At 38.0% G+C, this 12,807-nt stretch overlaps 1 protein-coding gene across 5 annotated transcripts in view; it reads left to right on the top strand.

The window, feature by feature from the left end:
* The window catches only part of evi5l (ecotropic viral integration site 5 like), a 62,209-nt gene that overhangs the window by 19,288 nt on the left and 30,114 nt on the right, over positions 1-12,807 (top strand). For all 5 annotated transcript variants that reach the window (XM_048196540.1, XM_048196538.1, XM_048196536.1 and 2 more), the window contains exons 3-7: positions 7,904-8,093; positions 8,229-8,453; positions 10,078-10,152; positions 10,253-10,378; positions 12,635-12,778. In XM_048196540.1, coding sequence (XP_048052497.1) covers positions 7,904-8,093; positions 8,229-8,453; positions 10,078-10,152; positions 10,253-10,378; positions 12,635-12,778 — 760 coding nt within the window. The remainder of the gene's footprint in view (positions 1-7,903; positions 8,094-8,228; positions 8,454-10,077; positions 10,153-10,252; positions 10,379-12,634; positions 12,779-12,807) is intronic.

Genomic DNA, 12,807 nt, shown 5'->3' with positions numbered 1-12,807 from the left:
ATGGATGGTTGCATTTCACTTTTGCTTCAAAACGTGGCCCCTCCATTTACAACCATTTAAATATATCTCCAATAGTGTTTGTCTGAAAGAACACCTAGGATGACCTAGGATGGCTTGAAGGCGAGTAAATCATGGGATAATTTTCATTTTTGTGTGAACTATCCCTTTACGGGATGTATAATATGGCCATGCAGAATAAGGCATTAATATGTGCTTTATTAAGAACTAATAAACAGCCAATATCCTAGTAATATGCATACTAATATGCAACTAGTGAGAATTGGACCCTAAACTAAAGTGTTTCCTAAAATTTGAAGTTGGCATAACAATTCATCCATGCATATTTGAATTTTTAAACTTTTTTGACCATGTCATTTTTAATCAAAATAACTCAATCTTCCAGTGAAATAACTCATCTGGTGATGTATGCCAAATTTCTCCAATCATTTAATCTGCTTAAACCCGCCCTGAACCGACAGCTAGAATCAAGTCCCAGACCTACATTCTTTTCTCTTTTTTGATAATCAGTTTCACACATTTCACATCACAATACCGAAGAAAAGATCTGTCGCTAGACTCCATTTTATTGTGACATTACGTTGTTATTCCCTGAAAATCACTCTAGATGTCTTTATGTCTGATTTCTTCTTGTGAATCTGATTTTTTTTTTTCAGTGAAATTAGTGATCCAGTTCACAGTTAATCTGAATGATTGAATAACAATTCAGACTTATTTAATTCTCAAGTTCAGTTTACTCAAAGATCAGGTCTCAGCAGTTAAAGGTCCCGTTCTTCGTGATCCCATGTTTCAAACTTTAGTTAGTGTGTAATGTTGTTGTTAGAGTATAAATAAAATCTGTAAAATTTTAAAGCTCAAAGTTCAATGCCAAGCGAGATATTTTATTTAACAGAAGTCGCCTACATCGAACGGCCAGTTTGGACTACATCCCTCTACTTCCTTCTTTAATGACGTCACTAAAAAGTTTTTTGACTAACCTCCGCCCACAGGAATACACAAGAGTTGCGTTTGTAGAGTGTGTTTGTCGCCATGTCGTCGAAACGCTGTTATTTTCATCCCGCAGTCCAATCACCGGGTCTGATTCCGGCTCAAATTGATAGGGTAAAATTAAAGACATGTTTACAATAACACTGAGCGCGTGCATCTCCACGTTATGGTAAGAGGCGTGACCTTTCCGGGCAAGATGCGCTAAACTGCTGTCGAATCACAACACAGGAACCGCTGGCACAATCAGAACTCGTTACGTATTTCTGAAGGAGGGACTTCATAGAACAAGGAAATCATCAGCCCGTTTTTATGACAGTGGAAACAGCGGTATACAGATAAGTAAATTATGTGAAAAATACTGTGTTTTTTTACACGCGAAACATGAACACATGTTATATTGCACACTATAAACACAATCAAAGATTCAAAAAACCACAAAAAACGGGACCTTTAACAGCTCACTGGAGGTGAAGAAATAAAAACTTATTTTTTTACGTTTTCTCTCAACATTCTCCCAAAACATTGTATGGCTTCAAAAGAATATGATACACAAGTCTTAAAGGTGCTCTAGATTCAAAAATTGAATTTACCTCGGCATACTGTAGTTAAATAACAAGAAGTCAGTACATGGAAAAGACATACAGTGAGTCTCAAACTCCATTGTTTCCTCCTTATATAAATCTCGTTTGTTTAAAAGACCTCCGAAGAACAGGCGAATCTCAACATAACACCGACTGTTACGTAACAGTCGGGGTGTACGCCCCAATATTTGCATATGCCAGCCCATGTTCCCAACATTATAAAAGGCATTAGACAAGGGCAGCCAGTATTAACATCTGGATGTGCACAGCTGAATCAACAGACTAGGTAAGCAAGCAAGGACAATAGCAAAAAATGGCAGATGGAGCAATAATAACTGACATGATTCATGATAACATGATATTTTTAGTGATATTTGTGAATTGTCTTTCTAAATGTTTCGTTAGCATGTTGCTAATGTACTGTTAAATGTGGCTAAAGTTACCATTGTTTCTTACTGAATTCACGGAGACAAGAGAGCCGTCGCTATTTTCATTTTTAAACACTTGCAGTCTGTATAATTTCATAAACAACTTCATTCTTTATAAATCTCTCCAACAGTGTGTAATGTTAGCTTTAGCCACGCAGCATAGCCTCAAATTCATTCAGAATCAAATGTAAACATCAAAATAAACACTGTACTTATGCGATTAGACATGCTGCATGACGAACACTTTGTAAAGATCCATTTTGAGGGTTATATTGAACTTTTTTTGTTAATGTTTATGTTAAGGCAAGCGCGAGCTCTTGGGGCGTGGAGCACGGGATTTAAAGGGGCCACACACCCTGAATTGGCTCATTTCTAATTATGCCCCAAAATAGGCAGTTAAAAAAATGAATTAAAAAAAATCTATGGGGTATTTTGAGCTGAAACTTCACAGACACATTCAGGAGACACCTTAGACTTATATTACATCTTTTAAAAAAACGTTCTAGAGCACCTTTAAGGACTTCTGTGATGCATCTATGGTACTTTTTTGTAATATTGGAGCTTGATGGACCCAGTTTTCATTCACTTTTTAAAGGAGTCCCCAGAGTATTCTTTAAAAAAATTTGATTTTGTGTTCAGTGGAAGAAAGAGTAACATGTATAGAAACAACATGAGGTACACACAGAGGTAATTGCACAGAGCAGTGTCATGCGAGTCAAATTGCAACACACTATATGTGTGCATCTACACATACTTGAAAGACATCACTCTGAAGGAACCAGAGCCTCCACAAAGGTAAAGCTGTGCGTACTCGAGACGGAAAACTACATGTGTGGTTTAACATTTGACCTGTGAGTAGCATAGTGTGAAACTTGTAGGCTTCTCTTCCTGTAACAGCTGATATGTAAAAACGTTTCGCTATTAATCAGTTGTGGTGGTTGCCTAGCAAAGGCAATAGCAACAGTTACCATACTGAATGTAGAACTTTAATGGGCCATTTAAGAGGGCAGCAGCAGCAGCAGCAGCAGTCGTAGAAATTAGTAGAGACTTTAAGCAACAGCTGTGGATGGAACAGCAATAATGTTCTGGTGTTCTATGGCACATGTACAACTTTAACTGCTACTTTGTGGTGTTCTACTGTAACCATCTACTACGGGAGAATAGCTGATTTGCTGTAGTCGTTAGTATGGGACAGATTATGTTTTATGGTTATGTGGCATTTTAATTGTATCTGTATATCATTTAAAAGGTTAGTTCACCCCAAAATGAAAATTCTGTCATTAATTACTCACCCTCATGTCATTCCAAACTCATCAAGCATCATTCAGGTTGGGGTGAGCATCTGTTTATGTTCACTGATAAAGGTTTATATATGAGTAAAAGCCTAAATTAAATCTCCTCATCATATAAAGCGATCAAGTCTCTTCAGAAAATTTGGACTAAACCACTAGATTCATATGGATTCGTTTTCCGGTCTCTTTATAAACTTTTAGAAGCGTCAAAAATAAAGTTGCAAAGGCAGTCTGCGGAAGGACAGACATCTATCAGATTTCATCAGAAATATCTTCATTTGTTTTCCGAAGATGAACAAAAGTCTTACGGGTTTGGAATGACATGAGGGTGAGTAATTAAGGACAAAATTTTCATTTTGGGGTGAACTAACCCTTTAATCCCAAAAGCAACCCTTCTCTTGCTTTTTTTTTTACTTTGTCAAATGATTAAATGACCTGTTATGCTGTCCTCTTTATGGTTGCTTAGTGTTTTTTTATGTTCTTTGGCTACAGCAGTGAACACTTTACTTTCGGTTTCTGTTGCTGTTCCAACAGCAGGCTGAATGACTTCTTTCGAATTTAAGGGGCAGCGGAGTCAACAGTCATGTATAAAGACGCATTTGTATTGTTTAGTGGTGTGTGTCAAGGCAACCATCACTTACTATTACTCATACCTGGAGTTGGAATTTGACCAAACTTTGTGTCTCCCACAGTTTGTGCTATAGACATGTAAAATTATAATTAAAGGTCCCGTTTTTCGTGTTTTTTTTTTAAGCTTTGATTGTGTTTATAGTGTGCAATATAACATGTGTTCATGTTTCGCGTGTAAAAAAACACAGTATTTTTCACATAATTTACTTCTCTGTATACCGCTGTTTCCACTGTCATAAAAACGGGCTGATGACTTCCTTGTTCTATGAAGTCCCTCCTTCAGAAATACGTAACGAGTTCTGATTGTGCCAGCGGTTCCTGTGTTGTGATTCGACAGCTCTGAGCGCACCGTGCCCGGAAAAGTCACGCCTCTTACCATAACGTGGAGATGCACGCGCTCAGTGTTATTGTAAACATTTCTTTAATTTTACCCTATCAATTTGAGCCGGAATCAGACCCGGTGATTGGACTGCGGGATGAAAATAACAGCGTTTCGATGACATGGCGACAAACACACTCTACAAACGCAACTCTTGTGTATTCCTGTGGGCGGAGGTTAGTCAAAAAACTGTTTTAGTGACGTCATTAAAGAAGGAAGTAGAGGGATGTAGTCCAAACTGGCCGTTCGATGTAGGCGACTTCTGTTAAATAAAATATCTCACTTGGCATTGAACTTTGAGCTTTAAAATTTTACAGATTTTATTTAAACTCTAACAACAACATTACACACTAACTAAAGTTTGAAACATGGGATCACGAAGAACGGGACCTTTAAACTTTATTTGGAGTATTCCTTTATTTCGCAATGCACATTTCTTAATATTATGCCTAAAAAGTGTTTTAATATCACTATTAATAAGGATTGTATGATCTTTGTATAATATCAGTCTTTAAATGCAAGATGTTAGTTCCACTTTAGCACAATCAAATATACTTAAAGGTGCAGTAAGTAGATTTTGAACAATGCTGTTGGACATTGTTGATATTTGAAATCAATCCAAACAAACCCAACCCTCTCTTCATTGCTCCACCTCCAAAACTCACACTCCAATCTTAACCACCCTGCTCTGAGTCAGTCTTGAACCCTGGCCCGATCGCTGCTGGTATGCGAGGCAAATGCACTAATAATGACGCTAAACACCAAGTTCTCTAGCAGTTGTCAGTGTGCAGTGATTTAACCGCAAAACTCTCACTATCTGGCCACTTGTTACACACGCAATGTGAGTTGATGTCTGTTTATAACAGCTGATGTGCAGCAAAATGCTTCACGAAAAATAAAGCGCAGTTGATGAACGAACGACAAGGAAGCACAAAAAATGAACGCACAGTACACAAGTAAATACAAAGTTTTCGTTGTGAGTCGCAAACAGCACAGCAGCTCCAGACACTCAAACCCAGTGTTACTCACATGAGAAGCGCGATCAAAGCAGCCTCCGTGTCTGTTTTCAGGCCTTCCCACTTAGCTCTCTCCAGCGCTAGAAAGCTTTTCTAATATAAATGTGGGTCCTAAAGCGCTTGCCCAGTCATAAACCTTCATTCCAGTGATATTCTTTTGAGCTCTTTTGTATCGTGTCCCATCTCTCGTTCTGCAGTTGTTGTTTTTTTTATTATTATTTTCAAATCTCCCTCTTGCTCATTCTCTCTCCTCGACCGCCATACGCCCCCTAATGCTGATTGGTTAGACGTTTGCTGTTGGTGTCTGCCCGACTAACTTCCAAACAGTGCTTTTGAAATTCTACCTTTTAAGTATATCTTTAGTTGGACCTCAGCACTACTTCCGTACAATTAAAGTGCATTAAGTACAAAATTTGTTGTTCCGGTTTAGCAGACTTTAAGTATACCAGTTTAGTATACCAAAAGTACATTTGCAGGGTATTTTTATTTAGCACATAAACATGTAAATGTATTTGTAGTATACTTAGCACAAAATAAATGTATTTCAAATACATTTTAGTAATTTTTTTTTTCATTAGGGTATAGTCTCTTCATGCAGCTATGGTAAATGAAAGGACACAATGGTGATAGTTCATGTGAAAGATGTAAACTGCTGTTAAAAAGTTTTGGTTGGTAAGATTTTTTAATGTAATCTTATGCTCACCAAGGCTGCATTTATTTGATCAAGAATATAGTAAAATATAACTGTTTTCTGTTTTAATATTTAATTTTAATTCTATTTTAATATATTTATTTTATATACAGTGCTCAGTGTAAATGTGTACACCCCCTTTGAAAAGTAGCATTTTAAACAATATCTCAATGAACACAAAAACAATTTCCAAAATGATGACAAGACTAAGTTATATATAACATCTGTTTAACTTATAACATCAAAGTAAGCTTAATAATATAACTTGGAGAACAAAATTTTCAATCTTCCCATTTCATGCTGTCAGCAATGGCACCACATGGAAGAGAAATGTCACAAGACCTGTGAAAGAAAATAATTTCTTTACACCAGAGAGGTGAAGGCTACAAGAAGATCAGCAAAGCTTTACTTATCAGTCAGAATACTGTAGCAAAAGTGGTACAAAAATTTTAAAAAGATGGAACTGCGACCATCTCACAGAGACGTCCACGGAAGATAACACCTTGACAGGAGGGTCTTCTGATGAGAAGTTGAAGAAAATCGGCATGCAAGTTCACTACAGTTATATAAAGAAGTAGAAAGCCAAACTGGGGTGACTATTTCCTGTGACACAATATGGCGTACACTGCAGAGGAATGGCATGCATGGGTGCTGTCCACAAAAGAAGCCTTTCCTAAAGCCCAGCCACAAAAAAGCCCACCTAGAGTTTGCCAGGGCCCATGCTGACAAAGATGAAGACTACTGGAACTCTATATTCTCGAGTGATGAGACCAAGATAAATGTTTTTGGAACTGATGGCTTCAAAACTGTATGGCGTAAAGGTGAGGAATACAAAGAAAAATGCATGATGCCTACAGTGAAACATGGTGGCAGTGTCCTTATGTGAGGCTGCATGAGTGCTGCTGGTGTCGGGGAGCTGCATTTCATTGATGGCATCATGAATTCACAGATGCACTGCTCTATACTGAAAGAGAAGATGCTACCATCACTCCGTGCCCTTGGTCGTCATGCACTTTTCCAACATGACTGATCCTAAACACATTTCTGAAGAAGATTCAAAGTGATTCGGTGGCCAAGTATGTCTCCTGATCTGAACCCAATCGAACACCTATAGGGAATTCTGAAGAGACAAGTTGAGCATCACTCTCCATCGAGCATCCAGTCTCTAAAAGAGGTCATTCTTGAAGAATGGAAAAAGATAGATGTTGCAAAATGTCGCCAACTTGTTCATTCCATACCTAAAAGACTTGGTGCTGTCATTAAAAATCATGGAGGCCATACAAAGTACTAGATGTAGTAGTATTTGTTGTGGAGTGTACTCATTTTTGCATCACCCTAATTTGAGTAAAACTGAAAATTTTGTTCTCCAAGTTATATTATTAACCTTACTTTCATGTCATAAGTTAAACAGATGTTATATAAAACTTAGTCTTGTCAACATTTTGTAAAATGTTTTTATGTGTATATTGAGATATTGTTTAAAATGTTACTTTTCAAAGGGGGTGCACTCATTTACGCTGAGCACTGTAAAATGTAATTTATTCCTGTGATGCGAGCTGAATTTTCAGAATCATTACTCCAGTCTTCAGTGTCACATGATACTTCAGAAATCATTCTAATTATGCTGATTTGGTGCTCAAGAAACATTTATTTTTGTAGAATTTTTGTAACAATGTAAAAGTCTGCATCTTTAATCAATTGAATGTGTCCTTACTGATTAAAAGTCTTAATATCTTTAAAAATATATATATTACTGACCCCCAACTTTTGAATGGTAGTGTAGATTCAACCCCCTTAAAAGAATTTGAACCCAAATATTTTAAGCCCTAGGCTACACTACCATTTGTATACCTTAATCTCATTGAATTGAATTGCATTCAGGTTACTAGAAGCGGATTCAAAATCCATGCGCTCAATGAGTGGATCTCGGAGGAATAGTGGCTCCTCTCTGGTGTCGAGCTCATCTGCGTCCTCTAATCTGTCCCATCTGGAAGAAGACACTTGGATCCTGTGGGGACGCATTGTCAACGAGTGGGATGAATGGAGGCGAAAGAAGGACAAACTTCTGAAGGTGATTGATTGGTCCTTCTTTCTATCAGAACATGAATGACCCACATCATAGACGCTAGTTTCAAAACCAAAGAATCGGAAACTTTTACATTCATCACTTTTTTTTCTGCCTCAAATTCTCTCTCTCTCTCTGCAGGAGCTTATAAGAAAAGGCATTCCTCATCATTTCCGAGCAATCGTTTGGCAGTTGTTATGTAATGCCACTGACATGCCAGTGAAGAATCAGTACTCTGAACTCCTAAAGATGTCCTCGCCCTGTGAAAAACTCATACGCAGAGATATTGCCCGCACATATCCCGAACACGACTTCTTCAAAGGCCAGGACAGTTTGGGACAGGAAGTTCTGTTTAATGTTATGAAGGTGAGAAAGACGGAAATGGGTGATGAAAGAAAGCGAGCGCAGATCAGATGAAGTGGAGACAAGGTAGAGCAAATGAAAAAGCAAGAGGTGGTTTATTGAACAAATTTTAAAATGAACAAAAAGTAATTTTCACACTGATTACAAAAAAAAAAGTTAAAGCTGCAGTCCGTAAATTTTTTTGGTTATAATTTTCCAAAATCAATTTTTGAGCAAGTACATAACCAACCAATGTTCAAAACTATCTCATTACCTCAGCCCGATTCTCAACGATAAGCTTGTAATAATGTTTTCTAATTCAAGTGGTACTGATAGGTTTCAGCGGGAAATTTGAGCATGACGCCGTTTGTCTTTGCGTCATTATGTCACGTCTGTTTACATAAAGAACGAGTCCCAGCTAGTAGGCTACGTGGCATGTGAGAATGCTGCAGGTGGCGGATCATTTATAGCCTTTTCTCACAGCAGCTGGAATAATTAAACTTATCATACAGAAATTGAAATCTACAGGTACCGCTAATACCCACTAAATACACATAGTCACGAAATGCTGATGTTGTTAACATTAACAATTTGAGAACTAATTATAACAATAATAATAATTTGCATGGTTTGATGTGAAATGAGCTAACCAACACAGCAGGAGACTCCTAGGCAGATCCGTATTCAAGTCGCCAAACCCGTGTGACTGTCACATTCGCTTTGGCGCCGCACAAAGGATCAGCTCCGCCTCCGGGCGGCGCCGTAAATTCTACTGTCAATCAGCGGATCCTGAGCAGACCCATGCCGGATGCGCGCACGTGCCTTTACTGTAACGGTTGTATAATTTTGCGGGTCCCAAACGGACCCACCGCGGAGGTAAGCTTTTAATCGCATTCATTGTGGATCCGTCACTGCACGCAAGTGGACGCCGATACGGGTCTGTTCGCGGATGCGTTCCGGAAGCCGCGATACCTCTTTGGCCGATCCGCCACGGAGTCCTTTTGCTGTGTGGGAAGCGATGAGTAGATTTAATCACCATTGGTAGCACGATTGATTGTAATGCTTTTTTTCCTCAGTTGGTCAGAACAAAAGTGGCAGACATGTAACTTAATTGTTCAGACATTTTCCGGTGAAAATTCTTATTTTGGTTGTACTTCCAAGATGTAGAATCTGTGATTCTGAAGTACAGTATCCACACCAATGTGGTGACTGACAGCAAACATTAAATTAATTCGTGCTGAGGAGCCGTGCCAATACACAACCCATGTAAAGATGATAATTCTGCAAATAACTGCAATTGCAGGTTTCAAACAGAGATGGCGACAAAGAGGCAAAACTTATGGACTGCAGTTTAAAGGGTAGTTCACCCAAAAAGTTGTCATCAATTACTCACCTCATGTCATACCAAACCTGTGTGACTTTCTTCTGTAGATAAAAAAGAAACTAATCAGAATGTCGACGCTGTTCTTTTCAATACAATAAAAATCAGTGGTGACCACACCAGGGAATGTTAAGCTTCAAAAATTACAGATCCACAAACAGATTTTGTATAGCTTCACATTCATGTTTGTTAAGATAAGATTTTCATAAAGATTTTGATGTATATGGAATGAAGAAAATCATAGGGTGTATGTTTTTCATCTCACAGGCATATTCTCTGGTGGATCGTGAAGTTGGTTATTGTCAGGGCAGTGCCTTCATCGTAGGATTGCTACTTATGCAGGTTTGTTTCTGTGTTTTGCTTATCATAATGAATTAAAATAATGTAAATAAATGTCTGTGAGCCAAACTTTGCATAAACCAAATTCACTGTGTGTTTGTAGATGCCGGAGGAGGAGGCTTTTTGTGTGTTTGTCAGACTAATGCAGGAGTACAGACTTCGAGAATTGTTTAAACCCAGCATGGCTGAGCTGGGTCTGTGCATCTACCAGTTTGAACACTTGCTACAGGTAAGGAAGAATACTTTCCAGATTTCCATACTAGTATCGGAAATACCACCGATACCAGAAAAAATTCTAGCATCGGTATCGGCGAGTAATTAAACTCATGTACCGATCCGATACCATTTTCATAAACAATATCTAGTTGTGCCCGCTATCTTTGCTTAACGCAGCAAATCGGAAATCAATTCTTCTCAGAATGCAAACACAGGAAGTTGTGCTGTGTTGCCATAAGCAACCACTGTTTAGAGCAGCGAAGAAGTGAAAAACAGGGTTATTTATTAGAAATAAAACTAAATAAGATGCTAAACGAATTAATTTAAAGTGAATCTGCAGCATACCTTTCTCATTCGGCACTGTTTCCATTTTCGAGACGAATGCTAAACTATTAGGCTATTTATTATGTAAGCTTTGTACTTCACTCATATTATCGACATCATCCTTCACATAACAGCACAGTCAGGCGGTGGTCACAGGACGGCAGATTGTATTACAGATTTGAATTGAGCAGTGTAAAGTTTTATATGTTTGGTTGATTGTATTTTGTTTTAATATTTAACAGCTGCGGTATCAAGTAAGCAATGCAATAATTTGTGTGCGCGCATGAGGCGCCGTCGCGACCACTGAAACGTTTTTTCCTAAACTGTACTTTGTAATTTATGGTTTATGGTCGTAATTTAAAAGCCAGACATAATTCATACATTTACAAAAGACATTTAAATAACGAAAACAAGCAGAATGTCTGTTTCCTTTCCTAGATCGTTGGAGTGCACCACAATGAACCACTTTCGTTTTGTTAATATGTAGACCTAATTATATGGTGAAATATTTCGCGTAGCCTATAGGCCTAAATATTCCCTTTTGTTGTATATGTGTTATGTTAGCCTATAGTTTTATTCTGAACCGCTGCATGTGTGTGATGTGGCGTTGTGTGAACTCATGTTCTACATATCCTGTAATTTTCGCTGGTTTCAAAACGCACAACAAAACGCACAACAAGCTGCATATTAGCCTACTTGACATTCATTTTCACTTAAATGTAGGCCTAATGGTGACATATATCATTGGAAAAACTAATGCCAGGGCATTGCCATTGTAACTTACCTAACCTATGATGACATGACAGCTGAGCCTGAGCGCGTCAGCGCGGGCATTTCACTCACGTTGGATGCGTCAGCGTCACATTTGCATAGGCTGTACTATTTGAATTCGTGATTGGTTGACTGCCAAAGCAAAATATTAAATAGAACGAAAAAATAACGTTATTAAACGGTTAATGGACATTTCAAATGAGCGTTTCTGTTCAAAACGATTAAATCTGATTCAGTTTCCGTTTCTGGTTACGTTCCGGTCAAAATTTCGTTCGTTTCCGGTTTTCTTGAACCGGCTCAGAGCCCTGCACCCTGGTATCGGATCAGTACTCGGTATCAGCCGATACCCTGAGCTCAGGTATCTGAATCGGTATCGGGAATGGAAAAGGGGTATCGGAACATCTCTAGAGCATTATAGGAAAAAGATGTATCAGACTGCTTGTCTGATAATCTGATAATGTTTGGAATCTACTACAAAACGCACTGTTGTATAAGAGGGGTCACAGGACTTCTACAACAGGTACACTACTGTTCAAAACATTGGGGTTTAAATGTTTTTCAAAGAAGTCACTTATGTGCACATGGGCTGCATTTATTTAATTAAAAATAAAGTAAATACAGTAATATTGTGAAATATCATTGCAATTTAAAATAAGTGTTTTATATTTGAATATGTTTAAAAATGTTCTTTATTCCTGTGTTGGCAAATCTGAATTTTCAGTTGCTCCAGTCTTCAGTGTCTCATTCTAATCCTTTAGAAATCATTTTACTATGTTGATATTATCAATGTTGAAACAGTTGTGCTGCTTATTCATATTTTTGTGGAAACTGTGATTCATTTTTCAGCGTTCCTTGGTAACTCAAAGATTATAAATGTCTTGATTGTCACCAACATATGGGTCAATTTATGATTGGCTTAAGAGGCTAATGTGATTTAAATCTCATTTATTGTTTCAATTTTTCCAAGGAGGTGATTTCAAATCTCTCTTATTATAGTATACAGCATGCCAAGATGTCTGGAGTAATGCCATTTTTGTCCACAAGGAGGCAACAGATTTATTGTACATAAACAGAGTCATGACTAAGAATCAATTCAATTGTTTCTTCTCAGAAGTACTTTTATCTAATGTCTTTTTCATTTGTATCTCTTCCATGTTTTCACCTCTGTGAACAGGAGCAGTTGCCAGAGCTGAACGTTCATTTCCGTTCTCAGAGTTTCCATACATCTATGTACGCCTCGTCCTGGTTCCTCACTCTCTTCCTCACCTTCCTGCCCTTGCCAATAGCTACACGTATCTTTGACATCTTTATGTATGAGGTATGGACACAAGACCCTTTGTGTGTGTC

The sequence above is a fragment of the Megalobrama amblycephala genome, linkage group LG7 (assembly GCF_018812025.1).
Source record: "Megalobrama amblycephala isolate DHTTF-2021 linkage group LG7, ASM1881202v1, whole genome shotgun sequence".
Taxonomy (NCBI): Eukaryota; Metazoa; Chordata; class Actinopteri; order Cypriniformes; family Xenocyprididae; genus Megalobrama; species Megalobrama amblycephala.
The sequence above is the reverse complement of the archived record's forward strand: the minus strand, read 5'-3'. Positions and strand labels throughout refer to the sequence as shown.